Source organism: Chiroxiphia lanceolata, chromosome 20, assembly GCF_009829145.1.
Source record: "Chiroxiphia lanceolata isolate bChiLan1 chromosome 20, bChiLan1.pri, whole genome shotgun sequence".
NCBI lineage: Eukaryota > Metazoa > Chordata > Aves > Passeriformes > Pipridae > Chiroxiphia > Chiroxiphia lanceolata.
In genome coordinates, this window is record NC_045656.1 from 331,057 (window position 1) to 349,589 (window position 18,533).

The following is an 18,533-nucleotide window of genomic DNA, read 5'->3' on the forward strand; positions in this document are numbered from 1 at the left end:
GAACACTCGCTTCTGGGAAGAACTGTACCAGAACAGAAGGGCTGTGTTACAGGTGGCATAAGTGAAACCTCAATTTATTTGCCTCATAGCAATAAATACGGGAGAAAAATCTTTGTATTATCACTTGCCTTTCTCATCTGAATGGCACTAAAGCCACTGCCCAGTGTTGCTGTTGGTTTCAATCTAGGATCTTGGTTGGTAGTCAGCTCTGTTTCTTGTGTTTGTGGATTACATGTCCTGTGACTGCTTTAAAGCACTTCTGCGAGTGGCTTTTGCAGTGCTGGCTTCTGGAATTTGATTAGGATTGAGACCACCCAATTAGCAATTTATGAAATAGGCAGGGGCATTTAGGACAAAGTTGACACTTCTGGCATTACTATTGCCTTTTTGTCATCCAGCAATAAAGTAACTCTTACAGAAGAGTTCTTATTATCTCAGCAGAAGAGGTAATAAGAGTCATTAAGTTCTGTGTATCCGTAAAGGCCTTTACACAAAAGTAAAAATGGTCTGAAGGGGTTTTGTCTGACGGAATATAATACAACTGCATAGGTACAAGGTGTGTCAATATGTCATGTTATTCTTGCGAAGTAAACTATACCCTTAGTGACCTGGGTACCTGCAATTCTTTATGTGAAATTGATTGTCTTTGTCTGTTGAAATGGTTCATTATCCATTAAGGTTGCAGGTGTTGGGAATTGGACAGTCTTCCTAGCTCATGGACCTAAAGAGGATAGGGTTGGATTGAGAAGTGACTGGCTGAGTAGCAGCTCATGCAAAAATTCCTGCATTTGCAGTTTTCCTGTCTGTCCATGTGTGTGTGTTTAAGGTGGAGTTGACCTGTTACATGAGTTTTCATTTGTGTCCATTAGTTTTACAGTGTTTCAAAACTGGTTTTAGCACCTTTGATCTCTTCAAGACCAAACTTAGGTGCTGTTGTTGCGAGACTTTCTAGTGGAAGGGTACTACTTCCAGTTAGATAAAAAAAATGTCACCTATATCTGCACAGTTTATTTCCTGATTTCCTTTTGCTGTTGCATGGTCATTTTATGATTATGAGGTTTGCAGTCATGTTGCAAAACACAATGTTGTTTTTGTTAGGAAGTACAGAAGCAGCTGTACTTTTTGCTATCTTGTGCCTTACAGAGGCTGTCTTGCACAGGTTATTGCTACAGGGGTAGGAAGAGGAGCTTTCTAAAGTTTCTCACATAAGTAATGTGTTGCACAGTTTGCTGCTCTGATAAGCCCAGTCCAATACTTGCATTAGAGCTGTGAAATTCAAAGCAGTTCCAGCATTGCACATGAGTTGTCTGGACATTGAACCAGTGATAATTTTTTGTTTCTTTAAGATGACGACGACTACCTACCCTGTAACGAGAGACCGAAACGCACTAGATCAACTAATGAAGCTGGCAGTACTGGTAGAAGAAAAGCGGAAGAGTGCAATGTTGGTAAGATAAAAATCAAGATTATTTTGTCTCTCTGCTTGGTTTTCTGAAGAGGTGTCAGGCAATGTCATGCTGCAGGAGCGAGACACACCAGTGCAAGCATTCATTTAAGAGCCCAGGGCTCTTTGTAGATGTATTGCAGGAGTATAATCATCATCATAGGCTACCTCTGTTGCTTTTTGTTCTTCAAAGTGAGCACGTGAATGGACACACAGAAAGTTGGGATCTTTTTGGTGGTGTTCTTTCATGATCCCTTCTGTAGAGTTCTCCACAGAAATGCATCCACACGCTGTGTTTACTGTGGTCGAAGATGCTTCCCCTGAGATATTTTGGAAGTCCTTTACCTCTCCTTTATTCCTTGGTTTGTTTTGGTTTCTGGACACATAGCCCATTCATCTGTCTACTTTTATAGTAGGCAGTATAGTCAGGTATATGTTTTTTACCTGATATGTGTAAAGGAAGCCACCAGTGTTCCGATTGCAGTGAAGGAACAGATGTGGAAACACCGTTAGAAGATTAGAGATGTGAAATGTTTTTTGTGAGAATAAATTAACGTAATCGGTTGTGGTTTTTTTACTGAAATGTTTGAAAAGGTGTCATCTTAGTTGGAGTTGTACTTCTTCTCCAACCACATTTCTCTTTTCATATTTCCACAAGGTTATCCTTTGTGATTTTGGTTTTGTTTTAATCTCTCAAATCACACCACTCTGGGGCATGCTATAAAGAAATTGGGATGGGAGTTGTTGTTATTTTAAATCATGAATGGCATTTGTAAGGTGCTCGTCACCCAGCATTGCGTGCTTTGACATGATGTGAAAAGTACATCATCCTCCACTAGCTTCATTCTAAGCACTAAGGCTCTCCAGCCCGAGTTTTGTGCTTTTAAAAGCCAGGTTATGCTAGCAGCAGTGCTCCTTCTTGCAAATCCTGTTAGTTTTGCTTTGAAGGTAGCTATCATCATAATTAAGGGTACCATCATGGCCGGGTTTCGCGAATGAAGATTTTGGAAGGGCTCTACCGATGTTTGTTACACACGCGTTGGTGGCCAAAAAGGCCAATATGTAGTAGGCACGTCCGGTTGCAAAAGGCACAGCAGAAACACTCCTTAGGTGGTATATTCTGCAAGGCACGATTTTTCTACATTGTCTTTTCTCCTCAAGTGTGATCCTGCGTGCGTTCTCAAAGGAAGCAGCAACGTTAAAGATAGTGTGTCTCCAGGTCTCCTGATTAGAAGCCAGAGTAGATCAGTTATGGTGATCAATATGGCAAGGGATGAGATGTTGTTTCAGGGAGTCCTTGTATCTTCTCTTCGGGGCTCCTCTCTTACGGCAGCCGGTGGCCAGTTCACCATAGAGCAGGATCTTAGTGAGGCGGTGGTTGGTCCTTCATCCTGGAGACGTGTCCTGCCCAGCGCAGCTGTGTTCTCAGCAAGATGGCCTCAATACTTGTGACTGCTGCTTGTTCTAGAACAGATGGATTGGTCACATAATCTGACCAGTGGATGTTTAGGATTGTACAGAGACAGCATTGATGGAAGCGTTCTAGGAGACACAGGTGGTGGCAGTAAATGGCCCATGATTCAGAACCATATAAAAGAGTAGACAGCACTATGGCTTTGTAAACACTGATCTTAGTACTTTTCTCCAAGTGTTTATTTCGCCAAACTCTTTTATGAAGCTTTCCGAAGGCACTATATGCCTTTGCTAACCTGTTGTCTATTTCTCCGTCAATCTTACCATCTGAGGAGATGAGGCTACCTAGGTAATTAAACTGCTGGACTGATTTGAGCTCTGATTGGCCAATGGTGATATGGGGATGATGAAAGACTTCCTGAGGTGCAGGTTGATAGAGAACTTCTGTCTTTAAACTGACTTCCAACTCAAAGAGCTCTGCAACGTCTGCAAAGCAGGATGTTAAATGCTGCAGAGCTATTTCTGTGTGAGTGACAAGGGCAGCGTCATCAGCATAAAGCAGCTCCTGGACAAGATGGTTTAAGGTCTTAGTGTGGACCTTCAGTCGCCTTAGGTTGAAAAGGCTTCCTTCAGTGTGATATCGAATGTAGATACCGTCCTGATCATCGAGGTCTGCTGTGGCCCTTTGGAGCATCCTGCTGATAAAGATTGTGAATAGAGTTGGTGCGAGAACTCAGCCTTGTTTCACACCATTAGTTATTAGAAAGGGCTCAGAAACTGCATTGCCATATCAGACTTGGCTGTACTGATCCTCATAGAGTGAGATGATCATTTTAAGGAACTTGGGGGGACAACCTAAGCGTTCCAAAATCTGCCACAGACCTTTTCTGCTCACAGTATCGAAAGCCTTGGTGAGGTCAACAAAGGTTACATAGAGACCTTTGTTCTGTTCCCTACACTTCTCTTGCAGTTGTCTGAGGACAAATACTATGTCTGTGGTATTCCTGTTGGCTCTGAAACCACATTGGCTTTCAGGTAGAATTCCTTCTGCTATAGTGGGTATTAGTCTGTTCAAGAGTATTCTTGCCAGGATTTTGCCAGCAATGGAGAGCAGAGTAATACCATGGTAATTTGAACAGTCTGATTTAATTCCTTTCTTCCTATACAAGGTGATGATGACTGCATCACGAACGTCTGATGGTGGTTGGTCTAGTTCCCAACAGTGCACCACAAACTCATGAAATTTAGCATGGAGTGCATGGCCCCCATGTTTCCAGACTTCAGGTGGAATTCCATCAACCCCAGCTGCCTTGCCAATTTTCACCTGCTGTATGACCTTAAGGATTTCTCCAAAAGTGGAGGCAGTATCCAATTCATACTTCACCGGTTGTTGTGTGATGGACTGAATAGCTGAGTCTTGGACTACACGGTTGGTACTGAAAAGGGTCTGAAAGTGTTCAGACCATCGATTCAGAATGGAGGTTTTATCTGTCAGAAGCATTTGATCATCTGTGCTGAGTAGAGGGCTTTGGACTTGGTATGTAGGCCTGAGGCTGTTTTCAAGGCCTCATAGAATCCTCTGTGATCACCTGTATCTGCACATAATTGAGTTTTTTCAGCTAGATCGATCCACCATTTGTTCTGGATGTCACGGAGTTTCTGGTGGAACCTGCTGCATGCAAGACGAAAGGCTGCTTTTCTTGCGTGACGGAATGGCAGTGCAAGGTGTGCTTGGTGAGCAGTTCTCTTCTTCCTCAGCAATTCCGGGATCTCTTGATTGTTTTCATCAAACCAGTTTTTGTTCTTCTCAAAGGAGAACCCTAAGGATTCTTCAGAGGACTGCAGGATGTTGTTTTTAATATGGTGCCAAAGTGTTTCAGGAGAGGCATCTGTAGAATCTATGGAATGGTTTTCAAGCCTAGTTTGAAGATTTGCTTGAAATCTGTCTCTCACTGTGGCTGATTGGAGATTGTTAACTTGGAGTCTCCTCCTTGGGATACTGCCCCTTTTAGGTTTGAATTTAAGATTGAAGTTAAGTTTACAGCGCACAAGTCGATGGTCTGTTTGGCATTCTGCACTGGGCATCATGCGGATATGGTGGACATCGCAGACATCTCTCCGTCACACCAAGATGTCATCAATGAGGTGCCAATGCTTAGATCTAGGATGCATCCAGGTTGTCTTCAGTCTATTTTTCTGCTGAAAGATACTATTAGTGATGGTGAGCTATTGCTCTACACAGAATTCTAGCAGAAGTCGACCATTATCATTGCAGTTTCCAACACCATGCTTGCCTTATACTCCTTTCCAGGCTTCAGAGTTCTTTCCTACTCTGGCATTGAAATCACCAAGGATAATGATCTTATCATCTCTGCTAACCTTTTGGGTAAGGCGGCGCAGGTCGGTGTAAAATTTATCTTTTTCAACAGGGTCGGCTTGGAGAGTTGGTCCATATATACTAAAGAGGACAACGTGTTGCTTGTTGTTTAGTGTAAGGCATAGGGAGATAATGCGGTCAGAGTGACCTGTCGGCAGATTTTCGAGTTTAGGAACATTAGAGTTTTTAGTCAAGAAACCAACTCCTGAGAGATGCCTTTCGGTTCTGGGTTTACCTGAGCAAAAGAGTGTGTAACCGGCACCATGTTCTTTAAGGCTGCCTTCCTCAGGGACATGAACTTCACTGAGAGCAGCAATGTCGATGTTGAGATGAGCCAGTTCATGGGCAACTAGGGCAGAACGACGCTCAGGACGTCTGCTATCCGCAGAATCGAGCATGGTTCTGATGTTCCAACATGCTAGAGTTAATTTAGGTACACCTTTGGAGGCAAGTGTATGCCTTTGCCTTTGTCAATCTTAGTGCGACCGCATTGGAAGAAGATGCCCATTGGCCTGCGGTTAACCAACCGGGTGAAGGGGGAGATGAGCTTTGTTTAGGCCACCTTTTCTAGGCCCCTCTCTGAGTGGAGCAAGCAGTGCTGTCCTTGAAAAGGCTGCTTGGTCGTTCAGGGTGCTGCCCAAAGAGACTGTCATTTCTGGTCAGTCTCTAATGACCAATGCCCTGAACCGCCTGCATGCAGGGTTGGGTCTGCGGCTCCCAGTGCACCTTTCACCTGCTGTTTCAACCCTCGCCCATCGCTACAGGGCTTTGCAAATGTGGGTAAAGCCTTTGAGCCTGTGCAATGGATTTTTTAGGTGAGATGCAGTATGTGCGGATCTGAACCCACCCTTTAATCCTGAGGTTCATCTGCCAGGGCCGAGCGAGCTTGGACAGTGGCAGCGAGGTCCTCAGGATGTAGGTTTAATTAGAGTGACCTTCTCTTAGATGGATGGCCTTACAGGGCTAAGCGAGCTCCATCTGCCCGGGTTTGGGATTAGAGTTGTCCTTCTCCTAGGATGACTGCCAGAAGGCTAACGAACTCATCCTTGTCCAAGGATGTATTGTATCTGGCCCTGCGGTTTTGACCTGTCTGGCATGGGCGACCCTACCAAAGGCATGTACCATCGCCAGCATAGCTTGCAACCACATAGGGGTACACAGGCTTCATTCTTATTAAAACGATTAGTGCAAGTCTTTCACTTCCTGCTTTTCTGCCACCTATCTATATTCAATCCCGAGAAAATACCCAGGAACGACCTTAAGGGTACCATTACATGAATAAAAAGCATGTCTCTTGATAAAGGAGAATAAAGTTCTTTGCTCATGCTGACTGCACCGTTAACTCCAACTATTTGAGAAGAAATTATCTAGGTACTTTGTTTTCCTAAGCATAATGCCATGAGCTTTATGCCTGACTGTGAAGAGAGAGCATGAGGAAAGGGAAGTGTAATAGGAAATGACCAAGACACTGGCTTTGCCTTGGTTTTGACTAGAATTTTATAGCTACAGATGCTGAGTGTGGCCCTTTTGAGTCAGAATAAGGTTTTGTTACACGCCCTTTTCTCAAATCTGTTCTTCTTTACAAGTTTCTGTAAGAGCAATGCTGAAAGTTGCACCTGGTTTTGCTGAACAGAATAAATCTGTTGTTCATGAAGGTTAGTATTTACAAAAAGGTCTAGAGACAGTGACTAAAAATTGCGGGTAACAGTCTAACTTAAATTTCACTTGTGGTTTAGATAGGCATACAGAGTAGGCAGTCTTGTCTGGATTCTAGAAAATGAGATGATTTATTGCTGATCCTCACAAAAATGAGTAAGAAAGAAAAACATCAGTGACAGTGTTTGGATTTTATAAAGTCTTTGGTGTCATCTGTCTGTTTTTCCCCTCCAGTAACCGTGACAAGATGGTGATAGAGGAAGTGGCAAAATTGTGGTGTGCCTGGGATCCCCCAGGCTAGCTGTAGCTGATAAAAGTGTCTGAGGTCTTAGTGAGATTGGATGAGTGGGCAGCACGGTGTGATTGAAATTCAGCAATCAGAAAGTTAAGGTTATGTGCATCAGAAGAAATTGTTTTAAACTGAATGAAATCACGTTTGAGAAACTGGAGCCAGTGCTGGTGAATGACATTTAGGACTGTGAAGAAGGTTGCTGCTGAGGAGCTGTGTGTATTTACCCAAGATCAAGGGATACCTAGGGATGATAATACGTTGTTAAAAACCCCCTTACTTTAATGTTTGAAACAGTTGATTTAATGTGACTGTAGTGGGTTACTGTGGCTGGGTTTTGGTAGCGGGGGGGCTACAGGGGTGGCTTCTGTTAGAAGCTGCTAGAAGCTTCCCCTGTCCCATGGAGCCCAATGCCAGCCGGCTCCAGGACGGACTTCCTGCCGCTGGCCAAGGCCAAGCCAATTAGGAATAGTAGTGACACCTCTGTGATAAGATATTTAAGAACAGAAGGTTGTGGCACAGAGAGAATTCCAACCAGGGAAGAGCAGAGTGAGAATGTGGGAACAAGAAGGTAGACACCAAGGTCAGTGCAGAAGGAGGGGGAGGAGGTGCTCCAGGCACCAGAGCTGAGGCCCCTGTGGCCCGTGGCGCAGACCATGGAGCAGGCTGTCCCCCTGGAGGACTTTGGGGTGCAGAGACACCCCCCCTGCAGCCTATGAAGGCTCCCATGCTGGTGCAGGTGGATTCATGAAGGAGGCTATGACCCCGTGAGAGGCCCAAGATGGAACAGGGTCCTGCCGGTGACGTGCAGGCCATGGAGAGGGAAGCCCACGCTGGAGCAGGTTTTTCCTGGGTAGGACTTGTGGCCCCTGTGGAGGACCCACGCCGGTGCAGCTCATTTGTGAAGAACTGCACCCCATGGAGAAGTGACCCACGGGACAGCAGTTTGGAAAGAACTACTGTCCGAGGGATGGACTCACGCCAGAGAGGTCCATCAAGGACTGTCTCCCGTGGGGTGGGCTCACACTGGAGAGGTCTGTCAAGGACTGTCTCCCATGAGAGGGCCCCCATAGGAGCAGGGAAAGGACTCCTCTCCCTGAGCAGTGGCCAAAACAACAACTGACTGTAACCCCCATTCCCTGTCCCCCTGCACCGCTGGGGGGGAGGAGGGAGAACATGGAAAGAAGGAGGGGTGGGGGGAACGTGTTTTTACAACTGTTTTATTTCTCACTCTTTGGTTCTTATCCTGTTAGTAATAAATTTAAGTAATATCCCAACTTTGAGTCTGTTTTGCCCGTGAAGGTAATCAGTAAGTGACCTCTCCCAGCTGTTAATCTCAACTCAGGAATCCTTAGCTGGTTTTTTTTCTCTCTCCTCTGTCCAGTTGCAGAGGGAGAGTGAGAGAGTGGCTTTAGCGGGTACCTGGCATCCGACCGGGGTCAAACCCACTAGAGCGACTTAAGAAGAAATGTCCCATCTGAGAGTTTTCTTCCAGAGCTTTGTTACTATCTGCTTTGTCTTTTTTTGCGTGAGTCTCTTAATTACGACTGTTTCTCAGGGATTTGGTACTGAACTGGATGGACCATTTGCTAGTCTTATGGCTGTTCTTAAATTTCTGAAAATTGTGTACCTTTGATTATTTTTTCAAATTTTTCTAAAGGTCTCAAGAAGGTTCTAAGCGATCAGTTGATGTGACAGTTTCTGACCGTACTTTATGTTCCTGTCTACTAAAAGAAAGACCACCTAATTCTTTCGTTTTGTTGTACTTTGCATTTGGTAGTTATCCACCCAGCACTCACTCGGAATTAGAGCAAAACATCATACTCTGTTTTCTGTGGGCAGGATGATCTGTTTGACATAGTTCAAATATGCTCCAGTTAAGGTGTGTCAGTAGATGCTGCTGAACGTCTACTATAGACAACATCACGTGAAGGGCCTTTGAAACAGAGATTCCTTCCGACTTGCTCCCCAAGTGATATCATACTCCATCTTACAGACATCTGAAAGAAGATGCTCTTGAAAATGCACAAGTGCAACATTACTGTGCCAGAATAAGTAAAACACGTTCCTTCATACCCTGCTATTTAATGTTGGTATAGTTTCTGATCTAGCTGCCTGTAGTTTTTTAAACTTTACTGCAGTTGAATATAAATTGCTCTTTCTCACACCGAGTGTTGATAGGCCTAATCCTGTTTGTTTTGTTGGTTAACATGGTCCCAACAAAAGCCTTTGTGATCATGAATTTCCCTCCCTTGTTTCATTGTTGGCCTTGCAGCCTGTTATGGTGGTCATTCTAGTGCAACAGCCAGAGGCTGTGTAAATGGTAAAGAAATGCATAATCTGTGGTGGCACACAGCCTTTATTTATATTTCCAGTAATCCTTGATAACAAAGAGAAACATATTTATGATTGCATTAATCCTTCTAAGCCAAGAACGAGGGATTTCCTACTGTCCTTGCCACCAACTCTACACTGCTGCACACACGGTTTAGCAAGTGTCATCCTGATATGGTTTGAAGCTGACTCCCTGCCAAGTCTCCAAACCTTACCACAAGAAGTCGCCCCTCCCCCCAAACCTCAGGGAGAAGAGGGAGAAAAAACAACTAAGAAAACCCGAAACGAGAGAGAGACAGCTAAAGTGATATATATAAATATATTTACACTTATGTTACAATTAAATACAATTGAAATATATACAATTTCACAAGGGAAAGGAAGGGGGAAGGGAAAACGAACAAAACCAAAATAAAATATATATATATATCCCAATTAGTAGCCCAATATCTAGTAACTAAAAGAGTTAGCAAAGAAATATCCCACTACTCTCCTTGGGACAAGTGAGAGTTGCTCTGGAACGATCGCCGGCAACCTCTGCCTCCCAAGGTCGACAAGGCCTTACGAGGCCTCGCTCCCCAACACGGCAGACTCAACAGCAGGGAACCTGCACCTCCAAGCCGCCGGAAGGAAAGAGAGCGAAGGCCTATCCTCCTTTCTTCTTATAGTCTGGCTTATGTAAAAATCGCAGAGAATACTGGGTAAATCTGGGCCCTTCCTTGGCTACAAAATGGTCACCAAGGAAGGCCTAGACCAAACTACCACAAATCCTCACCTCCTTACCCTTGTCTGGAATTGCTTCAAGGCTTTTGGTAAAATATCTTTGCTTCTGCTTTTGTTGCCTGCAGTGAGTGCCAGGGGTTTCTCTGACAAATGTTAGTTTAAATGCAGAATTGTGGAGTGTTTGGTTAGAAGACCCTTTTCTGTGTCCATCATTCAGCAGCCCTGTTTTTCCCTTTCAGCTTCCTCCCAGCAGGACTCATCAGAAACAAGTGAGGATTCTGAGGTTGAGTTCTCCAGTGAAGAAGGTCAGTTCAGTGGTTCATTGATTTCAGTCTGTTGGGCATTTTTATATCCAAAAAATGCTTTCCAGTGCCTGGGTTACTTGTCCCTGAATAAACAGACTTATGTACCAGTGTTGACTGCAGCTTAGATTGTGCACTGCTTGGTAAACAGATCTACTCCAGAAGTTTTATAAAGCCACAATATGCTGAAACATATTGGACTTCCTGGGCTGGTTTTGAAATGATGCCTGGCAGCAGTTTGCATCTTTCACGTTCGTTTCAAGCGTTGGTAATGAAAAATACTCATTGAACAGACGAGATGTTATAACTTTCATTCCTTCTGAAGAACACATTGTTTTGTAAGCAGACTGTAGTTATATAAAATTTCTGGTGAACACTCGCTTCTGGGAAGAACTGTACCAGAACAGAAGGGCTGTGTTACAGTTGGCATAAGTGAAGCCTCAATTTATTTGCCTCATAGCGATAAATACGGGAGAAAAACCTTTGTATTGTCACTTGCCTTTCTCATCTGAATGGCACTAAAGCCACTGCCCAGTGTTGCTGTTGGTTTCAATCTAGGATCTTGGTTGGTAGTCAGCTCTGTTTCTTGTGTTTGTGGATTACATGTCCTGTGACTGCTTTAAAGCACTTCTGCGAGTGGCTTTTGCAGTGCTGGCTTCTGGAATTCGATTAGGATTGAGACCACCCAATTAGCAATTTATGAAATAGGCAGGGGCATTTAGGACAGAAGCTGACATTTCTGGCATTACTATTACCTTCTTTTTCATCCAGCAATAAAAAACTCTTACATTACCTCAACAGAAGAGGTAATAAGAGACGAGTCGTTAAGTTCTGTGTATCCGTAAAGGCCTTTACGCAAAAGTAAAAATGGTCTGAAGGGGTTTTGTCTGACGGAATATAATACAACTGCATAGGTACAAGGTGTGTCAATATGTCATGTTATTCTTGCGAAGTAAACTATACCCTTAGTGACCTGGGTACCTGCAATTCTTTATGTGAAATTGATTGTCTTTGTCTGTTGAAATGGTTCGTTTTCTCTTAAGGTTGCAGGTGTTGGGAATTGGACAGTCTTCCTAGCCCATGGACCTAAGGAGGATAGGGTTGGATTGAGAAGTGACTGGCTGAGTAGCAGCTCATGCAAAAATTCCTGCATTTGCAGTTTTCCTGTCTGTCCATGTGTGTGTGTTTAAGGTGGAGTTGACCTGTTACATGAGTTTTCATTTGTGTCCATTAGTTTTACAGTGTTTCAAAACTGGTTTTAACACCTTTGATCTCTTCAAACTTAGGTGCTGTTGTTGTGAGACTTTCTAGTGGAAGGGTACTACTTCCAGTTAGATAAAAAAATGTCACCTATATCTGCACAGTTTATTTCCTGATTTCCTTTTGCTGTTGCATGGTCATTTTATGATTGTGAGATGTGTAGTTGCATTTCAAAATCACAGAATATGCTGAGTTGGCTGGGACCCACAGGGATTACTGAGTCCAGCTCTCAGCGCTCCAATGGATCATCCCCAAGAGTCACACCATGTGCCTGAGGTTATTGTCGAATCACTCCTTGAACTCTATCAGCATTGGTGCTGGGGCTACTGCCCTGGGGAGCCTTTTCCAGTACCTAACCAACGTCTGTGTGAAGAACCTTTTTCTAATATGCAACCTAAAGCCCCGCAGCACCATTTCAGACCATTACCTTGGGTCCCCGTCACTGGTCAGCATGGAGAAGAGATCAGTGCCTGTCCGTCTTCTTTCCCTCACAAGGAAGTGGTAGTGTGCAATTAGGTCTCCCCTCAGTCTCCTCTTCTCCAGGCTGAACAGACCAAGTACCCTCAGCTGCTCCTCACACAACTTCCCCTCAAGACCCTTCCCCATTTTTATTGCCCTCCTTTGGATGCTCTCTAATAGCTTAGTATCTTTCTTTTGTCACGGTGCCCAAAACTGCACACATTATTCAAGGTGAGGCTGCCCCAGTGCAGAGCAGAGAAGGACAATCATTTCCCTCAACCAGCTGACGATGCCATGCCTGATGCCCTCCAGGACACAGTTGGCCCTCCTGGCTGCCACGGTACCGCTGACTCATATTCAACTTTCCGTTGACCAGGATGCCCACGTCCCTTTCCTTGCACCGCTTTCATTCCCTAGTCTGTCCAGACATCCAGGGTTTCCAATCCCAGGTGCAGAATCCATCACTTTCCCTTCTTGAACTTCATACGGTTGGTGATTGCCCAGCCTTCTGATCTTGTGAGGTCTCTCTGCAGGGCCTCCCTGCCTTCGAGGGAGTCAACGGCTCCTCCCAGGTTTGGGTCACCTGCAAACTTGCTCAGTGTCCCTTCTAGTCCTGTATCCAAGTCACTTATGAAGATATTGAAGGGGACAGGGCCTAAGATGGAGCCGTGTGGAGTCCCACTAGTGACAGGTTGCCAGTCTGATGTCACCCTAGTCACTGTCACCCTCTGTGATCAACCCATAAGCCAATTGCTCACCCACCACATGATGTGTTTATCCAGCTGTGGGCTCGACGTTTTGTCCAGAAGGTTCCTGAGAAACACAGTATCAGAGGCTTTATTGAAATCTTAAGGGATTACATCAGCTGGCTTCCCAGGTGGATTACGTTGTCATAGAAGGAAATCAGGTTTCATAAGCAGGACTTTCCTCTCCTGAAGCTGTGCTGGCTGTGACCAGTGACAGCATTGTCTTTAAGGTGGTTTTCAATTTTTCCAAAAATAATCCTTTCCATAACTTTACCAGGCATTGAAGTGAGGGTGACAGGTCTGTGGTTTCCAGGGTCCTCCTTCTTGCCCTTTTTGAAAACTGGGACAACATTCACCAGCTCCTAGTCAGCCAGGACCTCTCCGGATTCCCAGGACCGCTCGAAACTTACTGGAAGGGGTTTTGTGAAGACATCAGCAGCTCTTTGAGGATTCTGGGATGAATCCAATCAGGCCTTATAGTAGGGATCCAGCTTTACAGGGTTGACTGGGAGTTGTCATTCTCACAGTCATGGTTTTCATGCTCAGGGCATTGAGACCCTCTTGGTTGTTCATTCATGTTGAAAACAGAGGCAAAGGAAGCGTTAAACACCTTTCCTTGTCTCTGTCCCTGTTTGTGAGGTGACCATCCTCATCCAATACTGGGCAGATGATATTTCTGTATTACCAATTGCCGTTAGTATATTTGAAAAAACCCTTTTTATTGTACCCCATATTTCTGGCAGCTTCAGCTGCAGCTGAGCTTTTGCCACATAAATTTTCTCCTTACAGTGGCAAGCAGCATCTCTGAATTCTTCCCATGTCACTTGACCGTGCTTACACTGGGTGCACACCTTCCTTTTTTGCCTTATTTCCATGAGAAGATTCCAGCTTGCTTTTCCTGGCTTGTGCCTTGCAGAGGCTCTCTTGCACAGGTTGTTCCTACAGTGGTAGGAACAGGAGCTTTCTAAAGTTTCTCACATAAGCAATTGGTTGCACAATTTGATACTCTGAGAAGCCCAGTCCAATACTTGCATTAGAGCTTTGAAATTAAAAGCAGTTCCAACATTGCATATGAAGTAGACATTGAACCAGTGATATTTTTATGTTTCTTTAAGATGATGACGACTACCTGCCCTGTAACGAGAGACCGAAACGCACTAGGTCAACTACTGGAGCTGACAATTCTGGGAGAAGAAAAGTGAGAGAGTGCAATGTTGGTAAGATAAAAATCAAGATTATTTTGTCTCTCTGCTTGGTTTTCTGAAGAGGTGTCAGGCAATGTCATGCTACAGGAGCAAGACACACCAGTGCAAGCATTCATTTAAGAGCCCAGGGCTCTTTGTAGATATATTGCAGGAGTATAATCATCATCATAGGCTACCTCTGTTGCTTTTTGTTCTTCAAAGTGAGCACGTGAATGGACACACAGAAAGTTGGGATCTTTTTGATGGTGTTCTTTCATGATCCCTTCTGTAGAGTTCTCCACAGAAATGCATCCACACACCGTGGTTACTGTGGTCGAAGATGCTTTTCCTGGGATTTTTTAGAAGTCCTTTACCTCTCCTTTATTCCTTGGTTTGTTTTGGTTTCTGGACACATAGCCCATTCATCTGTCTACTTTTATAGTAGGCAGTATAGTCAGGTATATGTTTTTTACCTGATATGTGTAAAGGAAGCCACCAGTGTTCCGATTGCAGTGAAGGAACAGATGTGGAAACACCGTTAGAAGATTAGAGATGTGAAATGTTTTTTGTGAGAATAAATTAATGTAATCGGTTGTTGCAATTTGAGGGGCTTCTGGGGGGTCACTGCCAGCCGCTCTGCGAAGGCTTTCAGGGCTGGAATCACTCCCCCGCTGCCCGTCCCTCGTGGCAGGGACAGGCGGCGGATGTACTTAAGCCAGGAGACAGAGACCACATAGTACACAGGGAATCCAGCAATGAAGAAGAAGAACCTTTATTCAAATTTCCCACAACTTATAAGGGCTGCTGGGCCAAAGAGGGGATTGGCCATTTGGCTAGCCAATGCAAGGAGACAGTGTAATAACTATGGCAACACAGAAACCAGTGGTAGACAAGTGAGTTAACAGCTTCCAAACCCCGGCAATCGGTTGGGGTTTTTTGTACTGAAATATTTGAAAAGGCGTCATCTTAGTTGGAGTTGTACTTCTTCTCCAACCACATTTCTCTTTTCATATTTCCACAAGGTTATCCTTTGTGATTTTGGTTTTGTTTTAATCTCTCAAATCACACCACTCTGGGGCATGCTATAAACAAATTGGGATGGGAGTTGTATTTTAAATCATGAATGGCATTTGTAAGGTGCTCGTCACCCAGCATTGCGTGCTTTGACATGATGTGAAAAGTACATCATCCTCCACTAGCTTCATTCTAAGCACTAAGGCTCCCCAGCCCGAGTTGTGTGCTTTTAAAAGCCAGGTTATGCTAGCAGCAGTGCTCCTTCTTGCAAATCCTGTTAGTTTTGCTTTGAAGGTAGCTATCATCATAGTTAAGGGTACCATTACATGAATAAAAAGCATGTCTCTTGATAAAGGAGAATAAAGTTCTTTGCTCATGCTGACTGCACCGTTAACTCCAACTTGAGAAGAAATTGTCTAGGTACTTTGTTTTCCTAAGCATAATGCCATGAGCTTTATGCCTGACTGTGAAGAGAGAGCATGAGGAAAGGGAAGTGTAATAGGAAATGACCAAGACACTGGCTTTGCCTTGGTTTTGACTAGAATTTTATAGCTACAGATGCTGAGTGTGGCCCTTTTGAGTCAGAATAAGGTTTTGTTACACGCCCTTTTCTCAAATCTGTTCTTCTTTACAAGTTTCTGTAAGAGCAATGCTGAAAGTTGCACCTGGTTTTGCTGAACAGAATAAATCTGTTGTTCATGAAGGTTAGTATTTACAAAAAGGTCTAGAGACAGTGACTAAAAATTGCGGGTAACAGTCTAACTTAAATTTCACTTGTGGTTTAGATAGGCATACAGAGTAGGCAGTCTTGTCTGGATTCTAGAAAATGAGATGATTTATTGCTGATCCTCACAAAAATGAGTAAGAAAGAAAAACATCAGTGACAGTGTTTGGATTTTATAAAGTCTTTGGTGTCATCTGTCTGTTATTAAAGAAATACATAGAATAGGCATTTAAAATTCTTCCAGAAGTTTCTCTAAAAGCTACAGCCAATGATGCAGAGTTACAGAAATAATTGTTTTCTGTAAAGAAAAACATCAGAGGCATGTATGAATGTATATTTTGGTAGATATGACTGGGGCGTTTCACTGTTTTTCCCCTCCAGTAACCGTGACAAGATGGTGATAGAGGAAGTGGCAAAACTGTGGTGTGCCTGGGATCCCCCAGGCTAGCTGTAGCTGATAAAAGTGTCTGAGGTCTTAGTGAGATTGGATGAGTGGGCAGCACGGTGTGATTGAAATTCAGCAATCAGAAAGTTAAGGTTATGTGCATCAGAAGAAATTGTTTTAAACTGAATGAAATCACGTTTGAGAAACTGGAGCCAGTGCTGGTGAATGACATTTAGGACTGTGAAGAAGGTTGCTGCTGAGGAGCTGTGTGTATTTACCCAAGATCAAGGGATACCTAGGGATGATAATACGTTGTTAAAAACCCCCTTACTTTAATGTTTGAAACAGTTGATTTAATGTGACTGTAGTGGGTTACTGTGGCTGGGTTTTGGTAGCGGGGGGGCTACAGGGGTGGCTTCTGTTAGAAGCTGCTAGAAGCTTCCCCTGTCCCATGGAGCCCAATGCCAGCCGGCTCCAGGACGGACTTCCTGCCGCTGGCCAAGGCCAAGCCAATTAGGAATAGTAGTGACACCTCTGTGATAAGATATTTAAGAACAGAAGGTTGTGGCACAGAGAGAATTCCAACCAGGGAAGAGCAGAGTGAGAATGTGGGAACAAGAAGGTAGACACCAAGGTCAGTGCAGAAGGAGGGGGAGGAGGTGCTCCAGGCACCAGAGCTGAGGCCCCTGTGGCCCGTGGCGCAGACCATGGAGCAGGCTGTCCCCCTGGAGGACTTTGGGGTGCAGAGACACCCCCCCTGCAGCCTATGAAGGCTCCCATGCTGGTGCAGGTGGATTCATGAAGGAGGCTATGACCCCGTGAGAGGCCCAAGATGGAACAGGGTCCTGCCGGTGACGTGCAGGCCATGGAGAGGGAAGCCCACGCTGGAGCAGGTTTTTCCTGGGTAGGACTTGTGGCCCCTGTGGAGGACCCACGCCGGTGCAGCTCATTTGTGAAGAACTGCACCCCATGGAGAAGTGACCCACGGGACAGCAGTTTGGAAAGAACTACTGTCCGAGGGATGGACTCACGCCAGAGAGGTCCATCAAGGACTGTCTCCCGTGGGGTGGGCTCACACTGGAGAGGTCTGTCAAGGACTGTCTCCCATGAGAGGGCCCCCATAGGAGCAGGGAAAGGACTCCTCTCCCTGAGCAGTGGCCAAAACAACAACTGACTGTAACCCCCATTCCCTGTCCCCCTGCACCGCTGGGGGGGAGGAGGGAGAACATGGAAAGGAGGGGTGGGGGGAACGTGTTTTTACAACTGTTTTATTTCTCACTCTTTGGTTCTTATCCTGTTAGTAATAAATTTAAGTAATATCCCAACTTTGAGTCTGTTTTGCCCGTGAAGGTAATCAGTAAGTGACCTCTCCCAGCTGTTAATCTCAACTCAGGAATCCTTAGCTGGTTTTTTTCTCTCTCCTCTGTCCAGTTGCAGAGGGAGAGTGAGAGAGTGGCTTTAGCGGGTACCTGGCATCCGACCGGGGTCAAACCCACTAGAGCGACTTAAGAAGAAATGTCCCATCTGAGAGTTTTCTTCCAGAGCTTTGTTACTATCTGCTTTGTCTTTTTTTGCGTGAGTCTCTTAATTACGACTGTTTCTCAGGGATTTGGTACTGAACTGGATGGACCATTTGCTAGTCTTATGGCTGTTCTTAAATTTCTGAAAATTGTGTACCTTTGATTATTTTTTCAAATTTTTCTAAAGGTCTCAAGAAGGTTCTAAGCGATCAGTTGATGTGACAGTTTCTGACCGTACTTTATGTTCCTGTCTACTAAAAGAAAGACCACCTAATTCTTTCGTTTTGTTGTACTTTGCATTTGGTAGTTATCCACCCAGCACTCACTCGGAATTAGAGCAAAACATCATACTCTGTTTTCCGTGGACAGGATGATCTGTTTGAGTGTTGATAGGCCTAATCCTGTTTGTTTTGTTGGTGCATATGGCCCCAACAAAAGCCTTTGTGATCATGAATTTCCCTCCCGTGTTTCACTGTTGGCCTTGCAGCCTGTTATAGGTGGTCATTCTAGTGCAACAGCCAGAGGCTGTGTAAATGGTAAAGAAATGCATTATCTGTGGTGTCACACAGCCTTTGTTTATATTTCCAGTAATCATTGATAACAAAGGGAAAAATATTTATGATTGCATTAATCCTTCTAAGCCAAGAACAAGGGATTTCCTACTGTCCTTGCCACCAACTCTGCACTGCTGCACACACGGTTT

General features: G+C 44.5%; 1 protein-coding gene across 23 annotated transcripts in view; it reads left to right on the forward strand.

The window, feature by feature from the left end:
• The window catches only part of GTF2I (general transcription factor IIi), a 112,268-nt gene that overhangs the window by 52,707 nt on the left and 41,028 nt on the right, over positions 1–18,533 (forward strand). For 8 of the 23 annotated variants that reach the window (XM_032707813.1, XM_032707821.1, XM_032707816.1 and 5 more), the window contains one exon: positions 10,476–10,541. The exons of 6 other annotated variants lie outside the window; for them this stretch is intronic. In XM_032707813.1, the coding sequence (XP_032563704.1) occupies positions 10,476–10,541 (66 nt within the window). Of the gene's footprint in view, positions 1–1,346; positions 1,449–10,475; positions 10,542–14,118; positions 14,221–18,533 lie in introns of all 23 variants that reach the window. 9 more of the 23 variants (XM_032707810.1, XM_032707811.1, XM_032707817.1 and 6 more) reach the window with 3 other exon arrangements.